Consider the following 27500-nt stretch of genomic DNA (forward strand, 5'->3'; position numbering starts at 1 on the left):
ATCACATGGATGGCACAAGGGCGTTTACAGTCGCAGCCTTCCCTAACGGCCCGCCATCCAGCCTCCGACCGCAAACATCAGTAGCGACATATCACCTTCACCCCCTCACGCCGTGGGCACAAAACCCTTCCACCACCGGAAGTGACGCTGCGTTGCCTGGGATAGGGGCTACTTGGCTTCCCCACACACGAAGTGGGTTCAGGGACCTGGTGCCATGCGCTGAGGTGTACGTTGTTGTGAGGGGACTTTAACAGTTGCTCTCCACGAAGAAAAATACCCCGTGGCAGATTTTGACAGTGCTTTCGAAGCACGGCCGCGCCGACTACTACTGGTCTGACACGGAGTACACGCACAGAACACGGAACCGTGAGATGCTGAAGGCACATGGGGAGGAGATCAAAAAGCTGTACGGCCCGGACCCATGGCTTCCACGTCTAATGACACCGTTTGTTCTGCTCCAGATTTATCTTGGCTACCGTGCGAAGGACATGGGGTGGCCCACTCTTCTTCTCGTCGCATATTTCGTGGGTGGAACAATTACGCACAGCTGTTTCTTGGCAATTCACGAGGCCACACATGGCCTCTGCTTCATCAAACCGCTCTACAACGACCTTTACGCAATGTTCGTGAATCTGGTGGTGCCTGTGCCATATGCGATGATGTTCAAGACGTACCACGCTGAGCATCACCGCTACTTGGGCTGGGACGGCATTGACGCTGATGTGCCCACGCTGTTCGAGGGAAGGTATCTATCAAGCTACGCTGGAAAGTTTTTCTTCCTCACGTTTCAGGTACTGTTCTACGCTCTCAGGCCCACTGTTGTGCGGACGATCAAGTTTGAGAAGTTGCATGTGATGAACTACATTGTGCAGCTGATGTTCAACCTGCTCGTGTACTACTACTGGGGCTGGTGGCCACTGCTGTACTTCCTTCTCTGTACTTTTCTAGGCACCAGTTGGCACCCTCTCGCTGGCCACTTCATCTCGGAGCATTTTGTGCTCACGGGCAACGGTGGGCAAGAGACGTTCTCGTACTACGGGCCGCTGAACTGGGTAATGTGGAATGTCGGCTATCATGTTGAGCACCACGACTTCCCAAACATTCCATGGACACGGATAGGGAAGCTGAATACGATTGCACCGGAGTTCTACGTTGATTTGCATTGTACCAAGTCGTGGCCCGGGGCTCTGTTCGACTTCCTACTAGACACAAGCGTGAGTCTCTGCAGCCGTGTTGTGCGCGAGCGCGGCGCTGCCGGACGTGAGAAGCTACTGCCGACATCGACGGGTCGCATGAAGGCGGCGGAGGCACACCAGGGTCCGTGCTCGTGGAAAACGGACGGTCGACCTAACAGCAGAATGCTGTTGTTTGACATGCAGTGATGCTTTCTGGTTTGGCTTTCGTCAAGCATTGAGGCCGTCGTGCTGTTGGTTCGATCGGTTAGTGCGATGACATGTATTTGAAAGCACTTCTTCGTTGAAGCGGTGTGTGTGTCACTCTATTGTTTCTTGCCTCTTCCCTCCTTTGGTCGGAAATGCAATTGTTCGTTGCTGTGCATCTCTTGGTCTCGAGGGAGTGTTTTCATGAAAACGGCTGAAGCTCTTACTCGAGTTCGAGCTTTTGTCCGTGTACAAGGTGTTTTGCCAGAGGGGCGGCGCATCATGTTTTATTGTTCCCTTGGTTTCATTTCCTTCCGGGACTGGACGTAAGATACATGCGCGAACTAGCGGCTACAGGATGACAAACAAAGAAACCGAGTAAGTGTTCTTTCTCATAAAATGATGAAAGGGGGGGGGGTCTTGTTGCGACTGGCGCCTGCCGCTCACCTTTTCCTCTCATCGGTCTTTTTTCGTGACTCTGGGTTTTCATGAGACCGAGTTCGCGGAGCGTATGGCGGCTGTTTCTCCGTGCGACTGCATGAGCCGCAACATCTCGAAGCGTGCCCAATCTTTGTTACTGCTCTCACCTCCTTTTTTTCCTAACATCAACACTGACGCTTTCTTTTAGATTTCGCCTGATAGAATGAAGCGCTTCTGCATCCCTACTCTGGCCGCGGTGTCGGTTGCCCGTACCTTCTTCGGTAAGGGCTGGGACAATGCCGCAGTAGACACCATATACAGCAGCATGCTGCGCAAGCCGGAGGTGAACGACCGGATTCGCACTCAGTACGCCTCCACGATGGATCCTCGCGACGCCGATGTGCTCCGCCGCCTCGGTGAGGTGTCGAAGGAAAACAAGACGTTTATTCGCGTTTTTCTCCCCCCGCATCTCGGTGATCCCCATCGCCTACTGAAGTGCTACAGCCTGATGGCGTACCCTATTCTCGATGACAAGGGTGGTCAGCTGAAGGTAGAGATGGATGGCTACAAGCTGGAGGCATTCGCAGACCCTGATGACGACTACTCGAAGGTGGTGATTCCACACATGGAGTTAGTCGAGTATCTCGCCAAGTCTCTTTTGGAGACGATGAAGTGGGAGGCTACTCCCCGCGGCGCCGCCTCGCTGCTGGAGTCGCTATACCGCGGCGCCGAGATTCCGGACCACGTGTTTCAGACGCCCGCTGTCATCGAGCGTCTGGAAAGCTACAAGGACGGTAACAAGGTCATCAACTAAGCCACGAAAACAAGCTGTGTATGCAGCTTGTATCAAGGAAAGACCAAAAAAAGAAGGACAAGAGCTTTTTTTTGTTTGCTTCCGCACTTTCATTATCAAACGATCACGGGGAGCGGCGCCCTCTGTCACTCCCCATACAAAATATCATAGGAATGTAGGACTACTTTGTATTGGTTGTTATGTCGGTAACATTTATTTTTGTTTCATTCTGTTTTCCCGCAAATGAGGTTGAGTTCACGAAAGTGAGGTGGTCCAGAGAGATGCGATAGTTGGTGAAAAGGGCTGCCCTTGGTGTTCACGCTAATGTTTTTCTGAGATTATCCGCTCTTCCAGCCCCTTTCCATATCCATCCGATTTTCAGCTTAGTCGTACCCTCTGAGAAAAAAAAGCAAAAGGAAAACAGTTGTGCAAATTATTTAGACATCAGCGCATGTAGTGGTTGTCGGTGAACGCGGGGCTCCGGTTTGTCCACTCTGCACGGAAGCTGTCAACAACTCTCGTCACTAGTCTCAGTGCTTGAGACGGACACACCGGGGATTTATAGGAGAGGAGAGGTTGAATGAGCGAGAGTGGTGTCGACGTCTCATTGAATGCACGGGGCAATGTTTCCTTCACTCCTCGTATGTTTCTGGCATGCATTTCATGAATCATGTTTATCACTTTTGTCGTTGTTTGCACCCTTGACACCTATGAATTCGCCCATACACACTCTCCTGCCAGTGCAGTCGGAGCAGCACTATGTCCTGGTGGGCTGCCTCGGGGACGGGAAGATCTTTGCCCTGTGCTGGGGAGAACTCAAGCGACGTACACGGTATTGTAGACACGGAGCGGCATGACAGACACACCTCTACCAGCACAGCTGCCCGAGGACTTGTCCGCCATAGAAACGCAGCGGCAGGAGCGTTTACTCGCTTGCACTATCGCAGAAGGCTCACTGTCTCTTTTAGTGTTGGAGGAAGCGTTCAGGCGCGAGCGCCTCGAGCAGCTTCGCCGACACGAAGCAGCTCTCACGGAGCTCAGCACCGTCCTGTCAGCTAGAGCTCACGACACGGGTCTGTGCCCCTCTAACACGGTGCTGTCCACCAGTTTGTTGAGCGCTGAAGAGCCATTTTCCTGTGAGGTCGTGGATCGACTCAACGACGAGGATGTAGAGCGCATTTGGCAACAAGAACGAAGAATGTTGGAGCACAACATCGGATCGGTGAGCAAGCGTGTGCGAAGGCTCCAGCAGAGAAAGTCCGGACTTTGAAGTGACGCGATTCACCACTTCACGGCTCGGGTGTTTACCTATCCTGGAATCTCTTCAAGGTTTCATCACTCGTGCGCCTCGCCCACTCGCCTCTTCAATACCTTCGCAGCTTCAGTTTGGATTGACTGACGTTGCAACGCGGAGTACAAGGAGAGAATCAGCCGTGCTTGGTGCTTTTTATCCTTTTAGATTCTGCTCAAGCGCGTGCAGCTCATAATGACTGTGTCGTTTTTTACTGTACCATTACCACTGTCACGGGGCCATGGACCTCAAGCACTGAACATGCCATTGGGAGGGCCAGCGAACGCCGAAGTTACCAAGGAGGAAGTCAGATAGGACAGAGAGGTAGGACACGTATAAGAAGTGATGTGGCGACTTAGGAACTCCCGCGCTCAACAGATCTTGAGGGCAGACGTGGTTGACTTTTATGATACGATATCGCACCACCGAGTGGAAACTCTGCAAAACCACTTTTCGCAATCCTCTCCTGCTTCTCTTTCGCACTTGAGTCATGTTCCTACACTGACTTCCATCGCACGCCTCCATTTCACGTGTTCTGGGACGCCGCGAATCCGATGACCGGCGGGAAAAACAACGCTCTACCTCCTTCCGGCACACTTAATCACATTATAGTTTCTACTCTTCTTTGCCTCTGACGTGCTCTGTCGCGCGCCTTTACGTTGGTGACGTCAATGGTGAAGAAGGTGGAAATCCATGCACGGGTGCTGCGCCCCGGCGAGTCGATAGCTCTCAGCTGCAAGTTTTCAGAGTTTGAGATTGTGCTGTTCCGCCCGAGGCACCACGATCGCACCAAACTCGCAAAGGCTTCCGCACTGAAAGCAGAGGTGACTGACATTTCGCCTGTTGGAGACTCTTCTCAAGACTTCATAAACCACGCAAGCGGCGCCAACATCGCCACCAGCAAGTCAACAATCCCGACCTCATCAACGGGGAATGATGCAGGGCCCGCCGAAAAGAAAAGTGCTACCGGGTACTCGATCTTGCGTCCCTCTGCGCTGGGGCTGAGGGACGCCAGCGGGATAGTCGACGTCGACGATCCGAGTGGGGCCCCTTTCGCACCGAGAGCGGTGGAGGGAGGGAATGAGGTGAAAGCCCTGACCGACATAGGCGCGGATGCCCCGCTCTTTTTTGATACGGCAGTGTGCATTTTCTACGACGGGGTAAGTAAAATGGACTACGTTTCCACAGGGCGCACCACCACCGATTCCAAGGGACTTTATTACAAACCGCACCTTGTCGTGCTGGGAACGGAGCCGGCCCCAGGTGGCTACTGCAACTTCAACATTACCGGACCCAAAGGAGAGCCCTTGGGAGACGGCCAGGATGACGCGTTCGACGAGGACTGCGGCGTCTTTGTCAATCGCGCCGCCACGAGCAACGGACCCGTTGCCATGGCAGCCGCGGACGGTGTGGAGGTGAATCTGCGTCGCCTCGACACGTGCGCTGGGTTTCTTGTTTCTGCAACACTGTTCTCACAGGACAGGTGCTTGAGCCGGGAGCGCAATGTGTTCTACATGGTGAGGCGGGCGAGGAGCTCGACGCCGCTCTGCCTGGTGCCGCTGTGTATTTACAGCACGCTCAGCAGCAGCTGCGTCTCTCTGATGGTTCGCAAGGTTAGGGTTCACGGGGAGACTACGTGGGAGCTCGTGAACGTGAGCGAACCCCTGCTGTGTAAGGACGTGAAGGGTCTCATCTTGAAGCTTCAAGAGCGAGGCTTAGCGGATCCAGCTCATTTTGCACGCGACTATGAGGTGAAAGCTGTGGCTAACCGAGGTGGGGATGGCAGCAGCGTAGGCACAGAGGAGGATGTGGCCAGTGGCAGTGGGCAAAGCAGCAGCAGCGAGCTGCACGCCTCAGCCTCGCATAAGCGTCTCAGCTATACTTTTGAGCAGGAGCAGAGTCTGACGTCTATGCGTGCATCGCTGACAGGTGAGCGTCACTGCCCACCCCCACATAACCGTAGCAGCCGCACCTTCTCCACTTTACTCAGCGACGTGCCGCGAGTGGTCCGAGAGGGGAGACGCCAATACAACGTTGGCAGATCTCACGTGCAGACAAACTTATTTGACGGGGACACTTCTGAAGAGGACGAAGTGCTTGACGACGCGATGCGGGCGGTGGTGCCCCGCTACGCAGATGCCTCCCTTGTGCGGTACGAGCACGGCGCCTACAACATCGGGTCAAGGGTGGGGAACCTTGTTACGCACTACGTCAGCCATCGTGAGACGTACGGCTTCGATGCGGCCAGTCAGCGTTTGGCCCGTGGCGGGCGGCTAGGAGGTTCGAGAGACGAGCTGCTTCCATCTCTCGGTGCGCCGCGAGCGCGCTCCTCGGGAGACTTGGTGACACTGCTTCCGGCGCTCGATCGCTGCCAGCCAGATGATAGCGAGTTTGCTGCAAGACCCGAGCTTCCCGCAGACCTCCTGCTCACTTCGCTAGACAGGCAACTTGCTGCCAGAGCGCAGCAGCACAGCAGCTCCATAAACGCGAATATGAAGAAGCGGCGAAGCACAGTCGGGCGAGCCCGCCATAGCTCGTCGCTTCGAAGGTCAAGGCGTCGCAAGGGGAGCAAGCGGTCTCCTTCAGCGCGTGCTAGTGGAAGGAGCCGATCGCATGCGAAGAAGAAGGGAGGCGGGAAGAAAACTAAGGGGACGCGTGGGTCGGAGTCCGCGTCTGGTATCCCAGGGCATCGCAGCGTGAGTGCAAGCCCCCAGCGCTCCTCGTCGTCCTCATCGGCGCACAAGCTGAAGGCACGGAAAATGCAAAGCCGCGTTTCAAGCGGCAAGTCCTGATGTGGAAGTGGGAACCAAACGCGGTCGCCCGAATGGGCAGGTGGTATTGCTGGGTATTCGCACCTCTTTAACCCACCACACCCGACGCAAGCTGACACACACAACACCGATGGAACTTGCATCGATTCCTCACCTCTTGTCCCCATTGCCGCACATACTCAGTCTTCCCTCGCACAGGAAGGGGGAAACGGGGAGCACGACTCTTATTTATGTAAACTACATCTCTCTTGAGTCTTCGGCTCTTTTTTTTTCGTTTGTTGTGAGCAGTCGAAATAAGGGAGGGGTTGTCGGTTAGCGGGTGCGCACTCTCCTTTTCGCTGTTTGCATGCTCTCCGTTCTCCTGTGTGTAGACACAGATTTCACGCCAAGCAGCAAAAAGACAAGAAGATGGTACTTTAGTGCCACACTAGGGTGTGTGTGTGGGGGGGGGCAAAAACTCTAAAGCGCTGGGACCGTCGATGTGCGGCTCTTTTGTTTGGTGAGGAGAGGGGGAGGGGCAGCTCACACACCTGAGACAGCAAAGGTTGGACGCGTGCTCGAGGCCCATTTTTCAATGGCCTCCAATGATGCTCGACGAGCCGTGCGCACCTGTGCTTGCGTATGAGCCGGGGGTATTCTGTTCGGAGCGCCCATGCGATGTTAAAACCTTGTCGGTTGCTGCACCGTGATGGCTTCTGCCTAGTGGTGCTCATAGTACTCACCGAGCGTCGTAGCTCATACTGGTAACTTGAGCAGGTTTCTTGCCCTGCTGCCCAAACCCACTTGCTCTTCGGTGTTGGTTCTGCATCTCCGTATCGCTGCTTCCTCGACGAGGCTCATGAAGGGTTTGCTGTCGCCTTCGGCTGTCTCTCTCACTTTCGCATCTCCTCTCTCTCACACATCCCTTTCCTCGGCTTTCTGCCCCTTTTCGTTTGTCGACTGTGTCCCTTTCTCGTGCGCCGTGCGCGCGGTCTCATTGAAACCAACAACAGCAAAAGCTGGTCAAATCGCGTTTCTCATTTTGAACCTCCGTGTTTGTTCCTGCTGTTCACATTGGTTGCGGATAATTTCGATTGCGCTCCTCTCTCCGCTTCCTTCACTCTACTTCTTCGTCCTTGCCTTCCTTATGGACTAGAGTTCAGAAGGCAAGGAGAGGGGTCTTTCTTTTTTCTTTTTTTTCAAGGAAAGGAAGCAACAAACTATTTCGCCAAGAAGCAGAAGCGAACGAAAAACATCCGGTCCAGTTTTGAGGATGCTAGCGCATCCTATCCTCGCCTCCGAGGATGACGAGGAGTATGTAATTCGTGTTATCTTCTGCCTGCCAGCCCTCCTCGATGCATATTTCGACGCGGTCGAGACGATTTGTGCGGAGCCGTCCCCGCCGCCAGAGTCCAAAACTCGCGCAGATATTCTGCACCTCACGATTCAGCAGCGCTTGCTTGTCCTGGGACGCGTGCCTCCCAGCACATTTCGACATTTCGACGAAGTCTCCGGGACGGAGACGGAGGACAAGGAGCTTCCTAAACTCATTGATCAGCTGCGTCATGTCTTCCTCGAGAACAAGGTGGACATTGGCCCACAGGCACTCTTGTGGCGCAAGCAGTCTCTGTCCCTGGCGAGGGAGTGCTCAGATCATATGAATCGCTGCCGCGTTCGCTTTTCCTTGAGCAGGAAGGTGCGGCGCGAGCTGGTCGCGTTCGGTTCGGCCCCGTACGCATTCAGCATGATTTCCTTCGGTCTCATAGTCATCTTTGCTTGCAGTGCTCTAGTCGTCATACCAGCCGTGCAGGCTCCACTAGCGAGTGGGCTGGCCGTCGGCTGTGTCGCTTGCGTGCTTCTTGTCGTCTCTGCATCCCTCGTCTCCTTCAACTGCTTTACTGCGGTGCGCTCCTTGCACATATTGTACTCGCAGCTATTCCACGAGTACTTGATCGCCGGCGGGTCACCGTCTGATATCTTGCTGGGTTCTTTGCTAGAGCCGTCCTTCAAACAACGGGGAAAGGACGGGCCGCGGGACAGTGGGGCGAAGCGGGTAGAGATGGGTCGTGAGACCAAGACGGGCTACTACAGCATCCCTTACGGCGGCGAGAACAGAATTGGGTACATCGAGGGCAAGCAGCTGAATGCACAGGTGGTGATGATCGCCTTCGATAGCAACTACCAGATTACGTGGTGGAATAACGCAGCGGAGGTGATGACGGGGTTCTTGCAAGACGGGTGCATTGGCAAGCCGCTGAACGAGCTTGTCCAGTGCTTCAACGGCGAGGATGTGTGCTCCCTTATCAAGCACACGCGTCGCGGAAATCTGCTTAAGATCAAGCTCCGCTCCCTCACCGCAGCCCCAACAACGCTCAGCACCGTGGTGGCACCAATTCTGAACTGCGACAGCAAGCCCATCGGTAATGTGCTGATCTGCGCTAACTCGCTCGACAACTTGAGAGAGTACCGCATTTATATGCACAACTATCAAGTGAGCGAAACAATCGGTGCTTTGTCCTTCTTATCGGAGCGCTCATCTCTGTCGCACGAAGATTCCACTCTCGTCAACTCCCTGAGACGCTTTGTGAAGAACGGTCTGGCAAACCATGTGGAGACCCTCGCGCGGGAGATGGAGTCTGACTGGGACTGGACGAGCGTGGAGCAGCTGCTGGGTCGCGCCTTGGGTCAGCGGATCGGGCTGCATGAGGTGATTGTGGACCCGCTCTTCCCGCCCACGCTATGCGTCAACCCAGACGTGGCCAAGACATTTGGGTCCGTTGTCGGGCTAGCCAATGGCCGCTGCACGGTCACACTACAGATGCTGAACTTGACAGGCAACGTCTTTTCGCTGGCTGTGACCGTGCTGCTGGGCCCCAAGTGCCGGCCGTGGGATCAGGCGCAGCTGGAGCAGCAGCTGGAGCAGCTGTTACGCAGCACGGCAGGAAGCGTGTACCTTCTCGAGGAGCGCGTGGTGCTGCATTTTCCATGTCAAGTGGCACCGATTTTGGACGACGGCGACGAGGGGAATGCCAACCCTAACTCCGACCAGGCGCTGCAGATCACGCAGGCCAGGGCCATCATCAACTGCACGGTGAACGTGGTGACCGCCATCACGAACATGGTGGATCAGCACAACTTGTCCCTTATCTTGCTCAAGACCATGTTTGTCTCTCTCGCCAGCGTGCGCGAGCGCAGCGACCTCGAGAAGCGCTTGTCTGCTCGCCCGTGTGATGTAGATGTAATTATTTGCGACAGCGAGTGGCTCAGCTCGTCCCGTGATCTTCTCATGAACAACGACCACGGCGCCATGGTGATCCCGCTGATCGATGCACAGATGCCAGTTCCAGCCAATGTGCAGCATGCGATTCACATGCCGCTTGTGCGACGGGACGTGCAGCAGCTCATCTTGGAGGTTGGCAAGGCGGTGTCCATGAAGAAGAACGCCATCTCCGCCCGCGAGGAGCGTGAGCGAATCCTCACGCTGCGCCAGGACTCCCCATGGACGCGTGGCAAGCTGCTCGGGCGTGGGTCGTACGGTGCCGTGTACGAGGCGACTAGCGATCTCACCGGCGGCAAGATGGCGGTGAAGATGTTCTACTTCTCGCAGAACGTCGAGTCGTCGATTAGCACGTTGCTGAACGAGATCTCTATCATGTGCAGTCTGAACCACCCCAACATTGTGCACTACTTCCACTGCGAGCGCAAGGAGAACAACGTAAGCTTGTTCATGGAGCTGTGCGAGGCCTCTCTAACAGACATCATTGTAGGACGGCGGCAAAAGCCGGCTCACCTGTCCGTCGTGCAGATCATTCGGCAAGTCCTGACTGCCATTGCTTACTTGCATAGTCGAGGCATCGCCCATCGAGATGTCAAACCCCAGAACATTCTTCTAAAGGGCGAGACGGTGAAGTTGACCGATTTTGGTACTGCAATTCAGGGGAGTGCGGGCAAAGAGGTGCGGGGCACATTCCGGTACATGGCCCCGGAGGTCTACAAGGGTGACCCCCACTCACTGAGCTGCGACATATGGTCTATCGGCTGCCTTGTGTGCGAGCTGTTTGCGTGCCCGACCCCCTTCATGGCGAATGCATCGCTGCTGGGTGAGATGACATCCACCGTGGACTACCTGACGATGGTGCCGCAAAACGCGGTCTTGATCGACTTTTTGGAGAAGTGCTTCCAACTTGATCCTGAGCGGCGCTGGGGAGCTGGTGATCTTCTCATGCATCCTCTGGTTTCCGGCAATGCCGCAGCATCATCTTTGGTGAAGCTGGAGACGATTTTTGACGCGAAGCATAGCAATCCTCTAGACCCGTCCGGCCAATCCGTGTTTTCCTTACGGTCTGCATAAGAGAGTTAGGGGTGCAGCAGAGGGGCAGGCCGACCAGGTGCCGCGTGCTCATTGACTGCCTCTCCAGCACGCGTATGCACTGTCTCCGTGGTCGGAGGCACAGCAGCTGATTGGGGCGTTCTTTCTGTATTCGTGGTGTTTCCCTCTTTTTCGTTATTGTTTTCTGCTAGACACAAACGCCCCCCTCAATGAGGGTGGAGTGAATCAGATGTCGATGATGGTGGTACGCGAGCACCTGCCCAGGGTATCTCCTTTTTTTTCGTTCGCGTGCGGAGGTGCTCATACTGCGCCTAGGACAGGAGAGGGAAAAGGGTAAGGGGGGGGGGACTTGTCGGGACAAGGTTCTGTGAGGGTGCCGGGAAAGGAAGGCGGTGCGCCGTGCTCCTCTTCCTTGGCGCCTGTGTATATGTGTTGGGGTGCATATGTCCGTATGTTTTTGTTCGTCTTTGCTCTCCCCATTTCTTCCTCCTCCTTTCCTCCTTGTTCTCCTTTTGTTTCGCTGTGTGTGTGTGTGTGTGTGCGTGTCAGGGCCCGTCTGGCGCCGATCAAGCAGCATGTATCCGAAAGCGACCCGAGGAAGGACAAGAGGCTCCCGTTTTACGCATGGCCCAATTCAACGTCAGGCGGTTCCCCCAAGGCAACTAGTATTTGGCCGTGATCTGAAAGACGTATGTGAGCTGTGGCTGTGAGCTTCTATTTGCTGACGTGTTTGTGGCCAGGTTCCACATCTCGAAAAGAAGTGTGGGTGTGTCCGGTACTCTATTTGCCGGGACATTCTCTTTTGGGGTGTGTTTCCTGTCTATACGACCTCTCCCCTATGTCTCCACTCCTTCTCCGTCCTCTCTTCCATCAAGACGCAGGCACATGTTCCGATCTGATTGCTGTACATTCTCCCCTCCACTACTCCGCATGTTAACACGAAAAGCGAAGCAAAAACACATACACGCACACATGCACCCTTCTGCCCCATATTTTGAAAGCGAGCCTGCACATCAGAGGGAAATACACAGGGCTGCGCACACCGATGAGCGGCGACGCCGACGCTTTCTATATGAGCTCATTAGCAGTGGAGTGGGCGGTTTTCAGGGTTAGCGCGATACAAAGGGAGACAAGGCGAATGATGCCATGGGTAGCAGGGATGGAGACGACATGAGGGGGGAGGGGGGAGGGCCGCCTTGACGGAACGGTCCCCAACTCTCAGTCGCCTCTCAGAGCTCCCTTCTTCCTCCTCCCCTTTTTTCTGAAGTGCTTGCCGGGAAAGCAAAGAAGGAGAACATAGGGAGGGGAACAGAAGAAGAGCGAGAGAGGGCAGCGAAAGCATAGACAGATGGCGCATGATTACAGGTGTCGGGTCTTTGTTCGCTTGGATTTCTTTGCCCTCATGACAGGTAAAGGACCCCTTCGGGTGCGCGGCATCCCAGGGGTCAGTACCCACTCTGTGTGGGGAGGGCAGGTGGCCCCTCCCCTGTTCCAGCCAATGGTGAACCACTTCCAGTGGTGACACGGCCAGGGCACCTACGGTGTGGGGAGGTCAGTGCGATGCGTTGGCACGGATGCCGGCGGTCAATCCCTGGACGGCGTTGCGTCGGTGCGGCCCGCAGCCGTGACCATGCCTGTGCCATCCATGCGATGGGTGAGGTGCCAGCGTGGTTCCAACGCGCCTCACCCGGGCCCCACACTGCCTACTGCTGGGGAGGCTGAGTCGACCCGCGGAGCGGGTGGGCGGGTAGAGTTTTGGGTCAGGGGCCGTCCACAGATGGCTGGGCCGGCGCACTGCTGTGATGCGTGTCAACGGCTGCGTTGCACCACGCGATGGGTGCCTGTGACAGACCCGGTAGAGTGGAGGCTAGCGCATGTTGTATGGCGCGGGAACGGAAACGTGCCATGGAAAAGAAAAAATACGGTTCTTGTGAGATCTGGAGGAATAGTGTTGCTTTCAGCGTTTTGTCTCTGCACATTCACAGCGGGTACAACATCAGCCCCTGCCAGTTCAGGTTTTGCAATACAGTAAGTATTTTCGACGGTTAGCGCAATCGGTGCGAACAAGGGCGGTTTCATGGCATGTGAAGTACACCAGCTCGAGCAGCGCTACGGTGAAGAAATAGCGACGATGGGATGGTTAACAGAGGACCAGATCTGTGCGCAGGATGGACAGCTAGCCACTCGAGTCTCAACTCTGGAGGAAGACATGAATACCACGATTCAGCATACAGGACATTTGGAAGGGTTCCTGGACACCGCCCGAGAAGCTGCGGCAGCCGTGGATGAGGGTGGCGAGGCAGCAAAGGCCAGCCCCTGATGAGTTTGGTGGCGTGCTTCGACGTCTGTTGGGGGGCCTTGCACAAAGACCGAGTCGAAACCCAGTGTCTTTGCTGCGCCCAGCTCTGAAGGTGATCATGAAGAACGAGTCGAAGAGCGTGGTGGAGACCCTTGTCACTCACACGTCCGTTATTCTCAACATCCACCACGAAGCTAAGAAGGTACCGCTAACTCCCCAGAGATGTGAGAGCGGGTTGATGGCGCATTCTTCTGACCAACAGAGCCTTACAAAGAGCGAGGAAGCCACTGATGCGGACACTGTGTTTGCTCTCCAGGACCTCAAGACGTGGGGGTGCACATACAGGAAATTGTCGGGCAAGACAGCGGAGCTGCTTTTTGCGCAAGAAATTGCCTGGGGGCGGGGACTTTGTAGCGCCACCTGAGGGAGCCGAGACGGCGCTACATTTGCTCATGTTGTTCGTCAGCAACGCTATAACGTGCCCTGGCTATTCGGCGCGCAATGGCTCAAACGGACAATGCCGCGGTGAAGCGATTGCTCGCTTAGGCGCACAAGAATGACTTTCCGCAAGCGGCACCGCTGGTCTTCGCGGGGGCAACACGAGAATCAACCCGATGGAGCTTCCGATGTGATGAGGCACTCGCGCGCCACGACGTGCAATTCTGAACCCAAAGGAGGTGCTCAGCGCCATCCGTGTTGACACAACCCGAGCCACATTGCGTGGTTCTCTCAAAAGAGTGGGTCTCTCAGGAGTGTCTGAGGTAGACCACCGATTTGGTGAATCGCCGAAAGGACGAGGCGCCGTAGTTCGTGTCAGGGAAGGGGGGGGGGCTCCGACGGCGACTGTGGTTACAGACGCGTCCTTGTCTGGTTGGGGGGCTGGTTCGTTTTCTGAAAGTGGGGAGGCTCGTGCAGCCGGTGAAAACGACGTTGGGACGCCATAGATGCTGGTGCAGGGTGAAGCGCGGACCGTAGGGTTAGGCTCCTCGGGCCTCTGCCGCGCACGTTGCCATGCATTGAGATCTTTTGTGTAAGAACCACATCACCTTTGGAATTCATCAGAAGAGGCTTCCCGCGGTGTGCGCCGGTAGCAAAGGAGATTGCACACAGTCGTAAGTTTCTCCCCATCCTGAGCGTCTTCCTCGCATTCCGCTATATGCGTTCAAAAAAACATACTCTTGCGGACGGGTCGTTTCGTGGATGGCCACCAACTATGAGGGGCGCAGTGCAGGGCTACTACAATGGAGGGGGAGGGATCGTTGAATGACGGGGAAAAAAATAAAGATACGTACGTCTTCGTATTCATGCGTAGCGTAATCGTGATTGCAAGGTGACGGATAACAGCTTGGCATACGCTTGCACGCAGCTAGGAAGTTCGCCAGCTAGGAAGGGTTGGTGGGGTGAATTGGAATGCATCATTGCCCCGAGATATCGTTCGACTTCCTCCTCTTTCTTCTTCTTGCTTTCTACTCCCCCCTCCCCTGCCCCTCTTTTGTTTTGCCTCCGCTTCTCTTCCATGTGTGCTGCTGTCTGCCGATCTGTGTATAGACCGATGTGCATGGGGGCTTTCACGCGGTCACTTGCTTCTCTCTTCCACAGTCTCTTCTTTTATTTAAGCTCCCCTTCACTTTGCCTTCCCTGTTTTGATGCAGCGCATCTTGCGGTGCTCTCGGGATTGATGCTGTCGTCTGACGCACGTGTGCGTCTGTGCGCATGTGGTCGGCTGGATCTGGAACGTGTGCCGGTGAATCTCGTCTCCCTTCTTCATTGTGCGGGTCACCAATCGGGACAAGGAAAGAGCCGACATGAAGGCCACGGCTAACAAAAACTTGGGAGTACCTCCCCTGCTCTTCGGCATTTTGGGCTACTGCTACGCGCAACTCTTTGATGTACCGTGGACAGAGGTGTTCGGATGCTCTCACACTCTTTTATCATCCTCGACGTTGCTCGAACTGTCCATCTTGCCGTCAGGGGGCGGAAAGCGAGCGAGTGTGCGAGCTCTGCACACAATAGCTCCGTTTCTTCATGTGACTTCTGCTCACAAAGGCTCTAAAGAAGCGGGTTCACCGCATGGAGAGTGCTGTCGTTGTCGCAAGTTGGAGCATCGCGACCCTCTACAGGCACATGCTTTGCGCGCCCTCTTTGTTTTGACCTCCGTTCTCTGCTGCACTCGCTTTTTGCCACTTCCTTCACTTACCCTTCTGTTCCCTCTCTGCTACCCATCCCTATCGAAACACACACACATGATGACACCCCGGTGTACGTGGACGCACTTCGGCACAGACACAGCGCGCGGTGGTGGAGAGGAAGACACGAGGAGCACACGCCAGAATTGATGCGTGGCGCTCTCGCCGCGTCACGCGTGCTGCGCCGCTTCTTGCTGCCCAAGGACGTAGAGGCGCTTCTTCAATCGGTCCTGGAGCATCACGGTGCCGCGGAGAGTCCCTCCGCGAATGTCACCGCAGACACTACTCCACCCGAACAGGGGAATAAAGGCGAGGCGCCATCGTTTAGTCCTCCCTCTTGCCTGCTGAGGAATCCAGACAACGCTGCGACAGAGCTGAGGGCAGGCAAAGAGGCAAGCATCGCCTCTGCGGCTGGCGGTGATGCACTGAAGGACCCTTCGCGACTTGCCAGGCTCTTCTCAACATCACAGCATCAGCCAAAATCAGACTGCTCCCGCGGGCACGCAGGGCAGAGCAAGTCGACCAGTGTGCCGGCCGACCAAGTTTACTTCACCTTGGAGGCTGTGCGTGCGCACCCGATGACCAGTTTTCCAGAGATCTTGACGTAGTGGGAGCACTTACTCGCGTTTTACAGCGATAAGGACGCTGATCACGTTTCATCGCGCCTTTGCTGCTCTGAGATGGCGTTACTCAACCTCAAGCTGGAGGATGGTCTTCTTGCCTCGCTAGCGGCGATGTGTGGCACTCCGCTCCCCATCGACAAGGTGCCGCAGCACGTGGCCGACGCCCTTCGGTCCGATTTTTGGGTGGGGAACTACCGGGAAGCGCCGAGCGCCCTTCGCGTTTCTCGCGCGCCCCTATCGCATCGCGCACCAAAGTTGCCGGCTTGCTACACACTTCTGCACTTTTCTGCCGAGTTAGGCGACGTAGCGTATCTGCAGACGCTTTTCGCCCACTATCCCTCTGGTTTTCCACTCCGGTGGTTCTCCTCTCCGATGCGCGCTGACCACGGCTACCCGACACCTGCAATGCTTGCCGTAGGAGAACCAGCCAGCGGTGTGGGCTTGCAACCCTTCTCAGGGCTATCTCCACCACCGCCGGCAATGCCATCGGAGTCGGGAGCCGAGGTGTACGCTGCTGCAAATACAGAGCTATACCCATGCGAGTGGGTTTCGGAGCACTGTCCGGACCACACGGGGATGTTTCTCTGTCACCTGGCTGCCGCCCGCGGCAATGTGCAGTACCTGGACTACCTTGTTGGCCTTCTCGGCGCGGCGACGGTGCTGAAGGAGCAGCGCTGCGCGCCGCCAGTGTCGCCGCTAAACACGTGGGGCCCTCTTCGCTACCTGCCTCGGTTGACCGCAGCGCAGTGTGCCTTGGCGTTTCATCAAACAGCGGCACTGGAGTGGATCGAGGTGGCACACCCGTTTGCGCTGGAGGAGATTGATCCCAGGACGCTGGTCCACGCCTTGGTGGCGGCAGCGATACACAAGGACGACCTCACCGGAGCTTTTTCATTTCTCCGGACGCGCTCGATGGAGCCGCTGAGCATACTCGACTTCGTACCCGCTTCCGTCGGTGCATCTCGGGCTCAGATGGGGGTGTCAAAAACATCTCAGAGTGTGTGGAGCTGCGAGCTCGAGGAGGCTGGAATACTTCGCATGGTATTTGCAGCTGCAGAGGCTGGAAACGTTGGTGTGCTTCGTTGGTTTGATGATGCATTCGGTGAGACGGATGTGCGGCGGCTGTGCGACCGGCATGGCGCGACGGTACTGCATCACTGCGGGAGAGGTTTACACGCAGCGGCAATGGCGGCGCTGCTTTCGATCACGGCTGCTGCCTCGTGGGGAGACTCGCTGCAAATGCAAGGGACCGCCCCACGGTCCCCGCCTCTCTGGACTCCTCTCGATCCCACATGGATAGACGTAGAGGACAGCGACGGTCGCACCCCAGCTGTGTGGTGCGTCAATGGGCGATCCAAGAAGGGACGGGAGGTGGAGATGCTCGAGGTATTGCGCAACGCCGGCTCCGACTGGCCGCGTCGCCGGCACAATGGTCTTTCGCTCTTTGAGATGGCGGCACAGAAGCATTCACACCACACGAAGTTGATGCGCTACCTGAAGCTCCATATCCAAGCACCCCTGCATAGCCGGCGACGCTGATCAAGTGTCTTTTCTCCTCTTTTTCATCACCAACACCGCTTACACCCAGCTCCCTCCACCTGTTAAGAGCAGGCGCCACAAGTGCCTTGTGTGTGTGGGAGGGGGACGGGGGGAAGGGTGCGACACAGGTCAGAGGGAGGCAGGGCAGCTCACGGGGGCGGAGCACCGAGGTCTGGGTGCTCGTGACGGCGACTCCGGGGGAGGGTGGGGGGACAAGTGTATCTGCTTTGCTCTGCTTCTACCGATGGTTTAGCGTGCTTTCTTTTTCTTTTCCTTCTTTGGTTCTCTGCTTGCTCGTCCGGCACCTCAAAAAGGTCACACACACACACACACACACACCGTGCGCGTGTGGGAGCGAGACCCAAGCCATGCGCATCAACCAGGGAATCCGGTTCTTCTTCCTTTTCTCGCTGGTTTGCGCGTTCGCCGCCTCTTCCGTGCTCTCCTTTTCGTGTTCGGCTCCCTCAACATGGTCGGGCGCGAGAGGGAAAAGGAGTCAAACGAGATGGGATGTGAGGCGGGCCCTGCCGAGTGGTGGGCCACTGCAGTCACTCCCCCTCACGTGGTCTTTCCGGCATCTTACATCTGCCGGGACACATCGCCTTCATTTCCCCAAAAAGTCGGCTTTGACGGGGCTTCCACGTGTCCTCTCACTGAAATCTTTTGCCCCTTTTCAAGTCCTTCTCTAGCTGCTGTGCGCATCACTTGTGAATCCCCCTTGAAACAGCTGCGGATTGCATCCGCCAGGTGCTCACACACACACACACGCTCAGTTGGCGTTGCGCCGCCCCTGAGCGGAGAGGGGAGGGCAATAAAAGCCCGTTGCCTTAGCACAAGAAAGAAGAGAGCATCACCTTGCGAGCCATTGTGGCGGCACCGGCACACACACGCACATACATATATATATTCCCGCCCCCATAAAACATCGGGTACCCGGCGGTTCCCCGTGTGCTCACGCACTCTGAAACTCATCCTACGTCGCGATTGCAGTTTCACTTGTACACCGCTGCTCCGCAGAGGGCGACGCGGCGTCTCTCTCAGTCGTCATTGGCTTCTTGTACGCCGTTGCTCAGCTGCCCTGCTCTGATGGCATCGGAGGAAGCGGTTGAGTCGGCAAAGGGGTTTTGCGGGCCGGCGATGTATGCCGCCAGCGCCATGCATGCGCGCATCACCCTCGCCGACGCCCCACCCAGCGCTGATGGGCTTCGGCTCCTAGCCTCGAATGGGAACTGGTCGGAGGTACTGGCGCTGGCTGAGCGGCTCGAAAGAGAGGTAGCGGCCAAGGCCCGCCGTCACCTATTCAAGTATGCTTCTGTGCCGTGGAGTACGTCTCCACTGGAATCCACGCTGCCAGTGAGTCCTGGGGACTCCGAGGAGGAGCTGTCGACCATGCAGTCGCCCCCGGAGACCGATGTGACCGCCGCAGCCAGCTCAGCCTCAAGGCTCTCCACAGACGCTGCGGTGCGCAGCGCGCGACTTCCCTACGTGCTGGTGCAGGTGACCGCTAATCTGAAGATGCGACGCATCGTGGCTGCCAAGAAAGTCGTCGATGCCCTAGGGGACATTGAGGGGGAGGGGTTTCGTCACCCCGTCACGCGCGAGAGCTTCGCCCCATTCTCGCTGCGAATGGTGGCAGCCTTCCTCCCGCTCTACGTCGGGGCGCCGATGGAGGCGCAGAAGAAGCTGTATGCGCTGCTGGAGGAGTGCCTCCGGCATGAGCGGGAGTGTGGCGCAGCCAACAGCGAAGCACGCACCCCCGCTGCTGTCGGCGGTGACGGAGTGGCGCAATCAGCGGCCTCTGCGGCTCTGCAGCGCACCTGGACACGACGGGTGCTGCGTGTGCAGCGTGCCCTGCTGCATGTGCACATTCACATGAATCAGCAGTCTTTGGCGCACAGTCTGGCAGAACAGGTGTTGCGCTCCGAGGAGATTTGGCACCACATGTTCCATGACCTTTCCGATGAGCTCCATCAGCTTCGCCACGTCCTTCATCTGCAGCAGCTCTTTTGCCTTGCTCTTCATATCGGCGATGCTTCGCGTGCACAGGCGACACATGCTGCAATCCGGAAGATTGTCGCTGCAAACGGTGCAGACGGCATCACAGAAGTGGCGTCATCGAATGCGGTGTCCAACGCGAACCTCTGCAAACTAGTCGTGCTATCCTGTGATGCGTTCATTGCGGTGTTCAGGGGCGAGTACAGGGAGGCGGTTCGGCTCTTCCGAGACGTGATTGACGCGGCTGCCCACATGAAGCAGGCCTTGCGCGCCGCTGCGGGTGACTCCGGGACGGATGTGTATTCTTCTCCGGATTCTGATGGCCTCATCAGTGAGGACGCGCTACGCCGTTGGGTGCTTCAGGACATTTGTGCGAACGCGCAGGTGTCGCACGCAACGTGTCAGGCGTACTGCAGCGACGCCGACCCTACCAACCTGATGTCTAGCCTGTGCACGACGCTGGAGGGATACGCCAAGGCGGAGCCGCAGGTGCTTTGCAACTCCGACGCGTTTGTGGAGAGCCTCGTACGGTTCTACACCCTCTCTGGTGATCGCAAGGCCAATCTGAACCGGCTCGCGGATTTGTTGGAGGTGTTTCGTTGTGATCGCATGTCTCTTCCGAGCCTCGAGGCGCTTGTGTAGATGAGGATGCGTAAGTGCTTGAGGACTGCACAGGCTTTTAGCAAAGTGACCCATCGGCGCAGCACGCGGTGACCTCTTCTTTACCATGGCGCGAGGCCGCGACGGTGAGCGTCGTCTCGCGCAGCGTCCGCGAAGCGTGGGCGAGAGTGCTTTCCTTCTGCTACTGTTTATTTTCTGTCTGTCGAGAGGCTTCTTCAATACGCCACTGAGTATCATAGTGCTGCCGTGTGGTGTGCGAGTATGTGCGTGGGGTCTCTTTGACCCCCTCTCCCATCTCTTCCTTCTCCCCCCTCCCCCGCAGATCAGCGCTCACGGCATCGCTGTCGTTTCGAGCTTATGTCTCTCTCGCGGTGCCGACGCTGCGCACGATTTGCTCTACGCTGCACACATGCTCACAACCGCTGTCATTGATGGCTGCAGAAAGGGCCGACAAGACCGCTGTAACGCCCAGGACACGGCCACTGTGACTCGCTGCTCGGTGCAAAGGACGCACCATGTTCTATCCCCTTCCCCTCGCGTGAACGCTTGCTCTCCGCGCCAGCCGTGCTCCGCCAACATCCTGAACAGTGGCATCAAGAGACACACGCGCAGCCACTCTCTTGTTGCTCGTCTCTTCTTCTTCCACCAGCGGCTCTATCCACTGTCGCGTCCTGTACGGTCTGCATTCAGCATCAATGCTCCGCCTGTCACAGCCACTGCGCCGCTCCATTGATGGGCGGCGGCGGGAGAGCAACAGGAGTCAGAGCTCCAAGGTGTCGATGGCATCACGAAGATTAAGTTGCCGCTCCCATGAGGCTTCAGGCTTGTTCCCGACAGCCTCGGCTGCACGTTGTGCGAATACGGCGCCACCACGGCCGGCCGCAGTCCCGGGCGCGGAGGTGACGTCTGCCGTGGCTCTGCCCTCATTGCGCTCCTGCACCGCCGAAGCGTACAAGGTAAGTGACTTGTGTAGCGTGCACCCACCACCGCAGCTGACATCCCCCTCTCTTGCGACTGCGGCTGATTTCGTTGATAGTGCTGCTGCTTCTGCTGCTGTGACCGACAATGTAGAAAGCTATGCGGATGCTCGCACCAAGGAACCGTCCTCACCACGGAAAATTTCAACGCCGCACTACGCATGTCTGCACGGCTTTTCCGATGTCATCAGCAGGGAACCGTGCATGCCCAAGTCTGCTCAGCGGCTCTTCACGTCGGCTGAGGTGTCTACGCTGCGTAGCGAGGCCCAGCAAACCTACACGCGTAGGAAGAGAGCGGAGGCGCAGAAGGAGCTCATCGCTGCAGAGGCGGAGGCACGCTCGCTGCTGGCCGAAGCCGCGTTGGACCAAATCGCAGCGGTGCGGGAGCTTCAGGAGGAGGAGCGTGAGTGGCGAACGCGGGCGGTGTCGGCAGCAGCGCTTCCGGTGCAGTATCTTGAGCAGCGAATTCGCCGCCGCATCGACGAGGAGTACGGGCAGCAAGATGCGCAGCTTCGCCAAGAGGGCCGCGACGCGTGGCGGCTGCGAGTGGAGCTTGAAACAGCGGCTTCGGTGGACGCCAGCACACATGAAGCGGAGCGTCGAGCGGCCACCCATCGATTTCGCGCGGCGCTCACCTTCATTATAGTGCAGGAGATGGAGCTGCGAAAGCTTTTAGCGTCCGAGTCAGCGAAGTTCTGGGAGACATTTGCGCAGGAAGAGGCAGAGGGCAAGGCCGATGCCGAGCACCGCGCAGTGGTGCGATTCCTCAACACCCCTGAGCAGCTTGCCCTCGCGGCGGCGCGCGAGAAGCGAGAGCGGAGACGCGCGCTTCGCACAGCGAAGCTACTGAAGCTCTTTCAAGAGCAGCAAGAAGGCTTTGTGAAAGGGTGCCGGCATGGAACAGGCGGAGTGTCGCTGTTCGTGGGGGACGCACCCAAGAAGGTGTGCGGGCGCTGTCGTGTCAAGTGGGATGAAGACCTTGGCTACTATGTCTCCATAGATCGCGCAGTGAAGATGCACCCACCTCCGCCACCGATTACCGCGGCAGCAGATGCAGATATCAAGGCGGCGTCGCATGCTGCGAAGCGAGCCCCAGCAGAGGCTGCCAAGAGCGGCTGCGTGTTGCCGTCACTGAAGAAGACGCTGAAATAGGCAACCGTTCCTCGGCGCTTGCAGGGAGGGGGAGGTGAGGTGAGGAGGGGGGTGATTGCGCCTGCTTGTCTGTGCATGTGTGTGAGCGTCGTTGCGCGCGCCTGTTGTGGCTCTCTCTTCTTCGAGAGTCGCAGGCGACAGCGCGTGTGCTACCCTCTCTTCCCTGGTGGGACTTCATTTTTTTGTGGGGCTCCAACCTTTCGCCCCCACTTCTTGGCGATTTCGCTGACTTTCTTCTCTCTGCAGCGTTGTCGCACGCTCCCCCCTTTCGCTAAGATGTACATGCTACCACTTCTCACCCGTTGCGCGTTTATGTCCGCGTGACCGGACGTATTCTATCTTCTTGTTCTCTTGTTCTTATGGAGCCCGACGCGTCCTCGTCATCAGCTGCCACTGGACCCTCCCTAGAACAACCGGTGACGTCCTGGATCACACCAGTCGCATACCACTGGGAAGCAGCAGCTGTCAATCATGGACGCTTGCCAACTGCCGTGCATGACGACAGCGGACATCAAGAGAACATGAAAGTGGCGACAGTCATAATTTCTGTGAAGAGGACTGCCCGATGGCGTCCTTCAGCGCCTTGTGACAGTCTTTCCCCCGCCTCTCCTGCTCTTCGCTGTCCTCCGCAGAAGGATGTCGGCTTCGACTTGCCTCGCGTACCCTCTCATGCTGGTGGCGATCAAACGGCCTCGCTGCCGTTGCCTTTCCTCACCCGTTTTTCTCTCTTCCCTTCACTGCCGCCTCTCCGCCTCCCCCTCGGTGGGTTCAGATACCCTGCAGTGATCTTCACGAGGAGGGACAGCGTTCCCCCCCTGCACCACCACCACCACCAAGCAAGGGAAAGACCACAGACCCACTACCCACTGTGCTGCACGCAGCTCAGCTGTATACCACTTCACACCTTGCCTCTGCTACTCGGTGCGCCCCCGACCCACTTACCCACTTACTCGAGCAGCACAAGAACGCAAGAACCATGAATCAATACCAGGAGATCATCGAGGCAGACAAGGCCTACCTGGAAGAGGTGGGCATGCGCGACATCCTGCAGCAGTTGGTGGCCGACGTCATGGAGAGCCGCCCCAGCAACGTCTATGAGTACATGATTACGTGGGCCACGAAGATACAGGCATCGTCGATTTCGTTGCTAAAGGGCGTCGGGGACAGCAGTGAGGAGGAGGAGGACGTTGCCGCAAAGGCGCACCCTGCTGCCAGCGACCACTGGGCGCACGACACCCCGTTGGACGGAAACTCACCGTCGTGGTCTCATTAGCCCAAGCACACCAATGCCGTAGAGTAGAGGGCTTCCGCACCCGCGGCAGCGACCAAGTCAAAGGGGGACGGATGGCGAGGAGGAGCTGTAGAAAGTGTGTGTGTGTGTGGGTGACGAAACGGTCGAGATGATAATGCACTCACGCGTGCGCCTGTGCGCGCTTTGTTCTGGTCAGCTGCGGAACTTGTACACTAACAAAAGGGGCAGGAGTCTCTCTCTGGTGGCGCCTGCCGCCACTTCATGCAATTCTGGAAGGCATGCCCACCATTCACGGATGCCAGCTCACATGCTGGCGACGGTGGAAACGGGATCAAGGGTGAGGGGGCGACTCACTTCTCTCTTTCCCTTACCGTTTTGCATGTGGGATCGTAGACCTCGCGAGGGTCCCTACGACGCGCTGTGCGTGAGCTGCAGACCTGCGGCTGCTGTTGATCACGTGGAAGAGCGTTGTGTTCTCTCGCGTCGTACACGCTGGTTCATGCTCGTGCGTGCATGCGTGTGTGTGTGTGGGCTTTTTCGGTTTCGCCTGTTTTGATGTATAAGCACCCGACTCCCTCTGTGGCACGTGTGCATACAGACGTACGCACTTTTGTTGGAACGCGAAACAACAAGTGAACAACTTGCCCAGTGACAGCATTATAAGGGGATGGAGGACCGGGGAGAGGGATGGCGCCGCTGAGCTGAGTACCTCGGCTCATCGCTTCGACATGGAGAGCACACCGCAACCCCCGGCTTTAACGGTCTACCTTTCCCTCTTCCCCAAAAAGGAAATGTTCTGGCGGCACTTCTGAAGGTGTTTTTGTGCTTGCTTGCTTCGCACGCCCACCCACCCAACTGCCCCCCTCCCCCTCCCGCATGCGTTGATCTCTTTCCTGCACTTTCATCACTCTTTCGCATCCTTGATTTCCAGCAGTGCTTCCGCCCACTCCCTAGGTGTTTCTCCTGTGGGGACGCCTGGACCAGGACTTACACACGCGGACGCCGCACTTGCACTGAGGGCGCCCATGCAATGTCCGCTTCTACTCTTCCCACTCGTGAGGACCTCTGCGTGTCACCCGCCAGGGAAGCAGTGGGGATTCGGTGTCCTTTCGCGTCTACTCCAAAGGCGGCGGCGGACTCGACAACAGAGGAAGGGGCTGGAGCGCCTTCCGAGTGCGACGCAGCAACGGCGGGGGTGTCTAAGGCGAGCGCGTTCGAGGTAAGAGTGAAGTCGACTGTTCATCATGAGCACCGTCGACCGCGATGCTGCAGTGACTCCAGTGGCACTCTGCAGACCGCGAGGTCGGAGCGCAGCTCTGGCGATTGCCAAGGCAGCGTGACCGACACAGATGCGCCAGCGATCGCGCTTGCCACCGGTATCGAGATGCAAGACATCACCCGTGGGGCTGCGGGTAGAGGGCCTTTGCACTCCGGCGTCGAGAGTACGACGATGCCATGGCTTTTCGAGCGCCAGGTGCAGGATGCCCCACAGCACAGCAGTTACAGGGATGCAGGAAACGCCCCTGTGCCGGCTTTGGCAGGCAACACGGTCAACTCCATCGGGTGCACGGAAGTGCCACCAACAACAGCCTTCACAATGTGGGTACCGACGCAGTTCACTACGGCTGCTGGACGAGCCATATGCTTGCGAGAGCGGCGACTCTTGACGGCAGAATCTCCCTACTGGAAGCTTCTCCGTTTTGACCCGGCGAGAGAGGCGATTGTGGTGCCCCCCGGCTCTTCCGCTGACGAGTGCGATCACGACGAGGAGGCTGTCCTTGGTGCTTCTGGGGAACACTCTGACCCAATGTCCGGAGCGAAACACGCTGCAGAGCAGTTATCCACTGACGCTGCTGCTGCTGCACTCCGCGGCGCTATTGGCGAGTCATGTTGCGAGACCACAGTGAGTGCTGGGTTACCATTGACATCCACCTATGCTGGTTATGCGTGGGTGCATCGTTGTGTGCGGCGCCGACGTGCCGCGTCGTGTCCTGAGCGCGTCCTCGGCTCGTGGTCGAATCTCTCCGTGTGTAGGGACGCAGACTACTCGCTGCCACCCTTCTCGGGCTTCTGTGCCGCTGACGGCCGTCCTTTCTATTGCCACAGTCCGTCTGCTTCTCCCGAGGGACAAGGTTGCCAGGAGCGTCGATCTGGGGGTGCCGAGGGTGTTTGACAGGATCCGATCCCACTGCGCTTCGCTGAAAATGCGCGTTTCTCTGTGACCGATTTCTTTCGGTTCGTGCAGAGGTGCGAGTGGCAGGCGTCTCCTGCGTGGCGTTGCTCTTGTTTTTTATTCCTTACCCATCTGCTGCTGCTGCTGCTGCTACTGCCTGCCGCTTGCCTGCGCTGCTGCGATGCACTGCAAGCCTCCACACCCATACGCTCACTCTGGCCCTTTCTTGAACAGGATGCTTGCGAAGCAACAGCAACAAATTTGTCATACGGAGCTAGGCAAGCCATCTTGATAGTGAGCCACGCCCCCCCCTTCCTCCTCCCCTTCGCTCGTGGTGAGTGCGTGAAAGGCGGGCGGAGGGGGGGGTGGATGTACGATAGCGCGTGCGTTGCGTTCAGCGTCCTTCACCAAAGCAAAGGAGCGCGATGTCGCTCTCTTTGCAGGACGCCCCTGACGCGAGGTGTGTGTGTGTGCTGCCGGTCTTCCTCATCCCCCTTATCTCCACATTTCCGTCTTTGCTTGTTACCCCGCTTGAGCATCCCTTCAACACACCCCATCGTCTGGTATGGAGTGCTTGCATCTTGCATGGATAGTCCTCTTCGCTTGACCACGAAAGCTGATAGGGGAGCCTCAACCCTGTGCACCGGTGCCTGGAGCCTTCATTGAATACCCCCACCCCTTGCACCTCTTCTTTGGGTGTATCACTTTCTTTGCCCAGCGCTTCCGTCGGAGAAAGCGCACGCCGCGCCGATGGGGTCGACACCCAACGTGGTTTCGTCGCCAGAGGCTCACTCACACCCTTTCGACGCCCGCGATGCGCTGCAGGAGGCTCTCACGAACTTCGTGACGGACAGCATGTATGACAGACCGCAGGACATTCTGGAGTACATGGTGACGTGGGCCCGCAAGGAGTTGCTCCAGAAGCAGGGGGAAGGGAGGTAGTGACAGCCCCGGACACGAAGGTGCCGCGCTTGTCCATCACCCCCACAGGCACCACTGCGGTGATACAGGCAGCCGTCTTCTCGGAGACCGCTGACGAGGCCGATACGGCGGAGGGGGCGGAGGCCGCGAACCGGCTACGTCACCTCGCGGATAACCGCCAGAAACGCGACCGAGACATCGCGCAGGGCTGCCTCGATAGTTACCTCATCTCCCTCGAAGACAGTGACGGGGACCTGTTTCACATCGACGCACTCCGGCGTAAGATGAAAGGCACCCGCCTGCAGGAGGTGAACGCGAGGGGCGACACTGCTGCCATTGCAGCACAGCTGAAGGCAATCGAAGAAAGCGAAGGAACAGCGACGCAGAAGGCGCGCGACCAGGGGGCGCTTCTCCACGAGTGCGAGCAGCGATGGCCGCATGAAATGCTTGACAAGCGCCGTACTTGATTCGAGCACATAGTGCTCTCACGACCCCCTTCTCCGCCGCCATCCTGCTTCCCACCCAAACCGAGACATACGGTGCGCCTCTCTCAACTTAAGGCACTCCCAGAGAGCGGACGTCTCTCCGTGTGGGGTCTTGTTCGCCATATCTCTCGTTCATACCCGTTGCAGGATGTAACAGCGTTCTCCCCTCATCCCTCACACGCCTCCTGAGCCTTGCTGCGTGTGCGTGCGTGCGCGGCTGCCGTGGCAGGTCAGCGAAAACACAGTCGAAGCGGTATTGACCCCGTCATTTCGCCTGCACCTGTGCTGTCCGAGAGAGGGAGCCGTGCGCTCCT

At 57.4% G+C, this 27500-nt stretch overlaps 9 protein-coding genes and 1 pseudogene across 9 annotated transcripts, besides 1 other annotated feature; all 10 read left to right on the top strand.

Moving 5' to 3' along the window:
• Positions 1-371: 371 nt before the first annotated feature.
• LMXM_26_1700 (putative fatty acid desaturase) lies at positions 372-1382 on the top strand (the record flags this gene model as incomplete). Its single annotated transcript, XM_003876422.1, has 1 exon — positions 372-1382. The coding sequence occupies one exon, from the start codon at positions 372-374 to the stop codon at positions 1380-1382; it is 1011 nt and encodes a 336-aa protein (XP_003876471.1).
• Positions 1383-2022: 640 nt separating this feature from the next.
• LMXM_26_1710 (putative cytochrome c oxidase subunit V) lies at positions 2023-2613 on the top strand (the record flags this gene model as incomplete). Its single annotated transcript, XM_003876423.1, has 1 exon — positions 2023-2613. The coding sequence occupies one exon, from the start codon at positions 2023-2025 to the stop codon at positions 2611-2613; it is 591 nt and encodes a 196-aa protein (XP_003876472.1).
• Positions 2614-4554: 1941 nt separating this feature from the next.
• LMXM_26_1720 (conserved hypothetical protein) lies at positions 4555-6675 on the top strand (the record flags this gene model as incomplete). Its single annotated transcript, XM_003876424.1, has 1 exon — positions 4555-6675. One exon carries the CDS (start codon positions 4555-4557, stop codon positions 6673-6675), a length of 2121 nt encoding a protein of 706 aa, XP_003876473.1.
• A 1231-nt stretch (positions 6676-7906) lies between these two features.
• On the top strand, positions 7907-10984 carry LMXM_26_1730 (putative protein kinase; the record flags this gene model as incomplete). The annotated part of the gene is made up of 1 exon (XM_003876425.1): positions 7907-10984. The coding sequence occupies one exon, from the start codon at positions 7907-7909 to the stop codon at positions 10982-10984; it is 3078 nt and encodes a 1025-aa protein (XP_003876474.1).
• Positions 10985-15597: 4613 nt separating this feature from the next.
• LMXM_26_1740 lies at positions 15598-17610 on the top strand (annotated as a pseudogene).
• Positions 15598-17610: a sequence feature.
• A 1086-nt stretch (positions 17611-18696) lies between these two features.
• LMXM_26_1750 (conserved hypothetical protein) lies at positions 18697-20247 on the top strand (the record flags this gene model as incomplete). Its single annotated transcript, XM_003876426.1, has 1 exon — positions 18697-20247. The coding sequence occupies one exon, from the start codon at positions 18697-18699 to the stop codon at positions 20245-20247; it is 1551 nt and encodes a 516-aa protein (XP_003876475.1).
• Positions 20248-20921: 674 nt separating this feature from the next.
• Positions 20922-22355, top strand: LMXM_26_1760 (conserved hypothetical protein; the record flags this gene model as incomplete). The annotated part of the gene is made up of 1 exon (XM_003876427.1): positions 20922-22355. The coding sequence occupies one exon, from the start codon at positions 20922-20924 to the stop codon at positions 22353-22355; it is 1434 nt and encodes a 477-aa protein (XP_003876476.1).
• A 976-nt stretch (positions 22356-23331) lies between these two features.
• Positions 23332-23628, top strand: LMXM_26_1770 (conserved hypothetical protein; the record flags this gene model as incomplete). Its single annotated transcript, XM_003876428.1, has 1 exon — positions 23332-23628. One exon carries the CDS (start codon positions 23332-23334, stop codon positions 23626-23628), a length of 297 nt encoding a protein of 98 aa, XP_003876477.1.
• A 1009-nt stretch (positions 23629-24637) lies between these two features.
• LMXM_26_1755 (conserved hypothetical protein) lies at positions 24638-25780 on the top strand (the record flags this gene model as incomplete). Its single annotated transcript, XM_003876429.1, has 1 exon — positions 24638-25780. The coding sequence occupies one exon, from the start codon at positions 24638-24640 to the stop codon at positions 25778-25780; it is 1143 nt and encodes a 380-aa protein (XP_003876478.1).
• A 1205-nt stretch (positions 25781-26985) lies between these two features.
• Positions 26986-27168, top strand: LMXM_26_1780 (hypothetical protein, unknown function; the record flags this gene model as incomplete). The annotated part of the gene is made up of 1 exon (XM_003876430.1): positions 26986-27168. One exon carries the CDS (start codon positions 26986-26988, stop codon positions 27166-27168), a length of 183 nt encoding a protein of 60 aa, XP_003876479.1.
• Between the last annotated feature and the right edge of the window lie 332 nt (positions 27169-27500).

This window comes from Leishmania mexicana, chromosome 26, assembly GCF_000234665.1.
Source record: "Leishmania mexicana MHOM/GT/2001/U1103 complete genome, chromosome 26".
NCBI classification, from domain to species: domain Eukaryota; phylum Euglenozoa; class Kinetoplastea; order Trypanosomatida; family Trypanosomatidae; genus Leishmania; species Leishmania mexicana.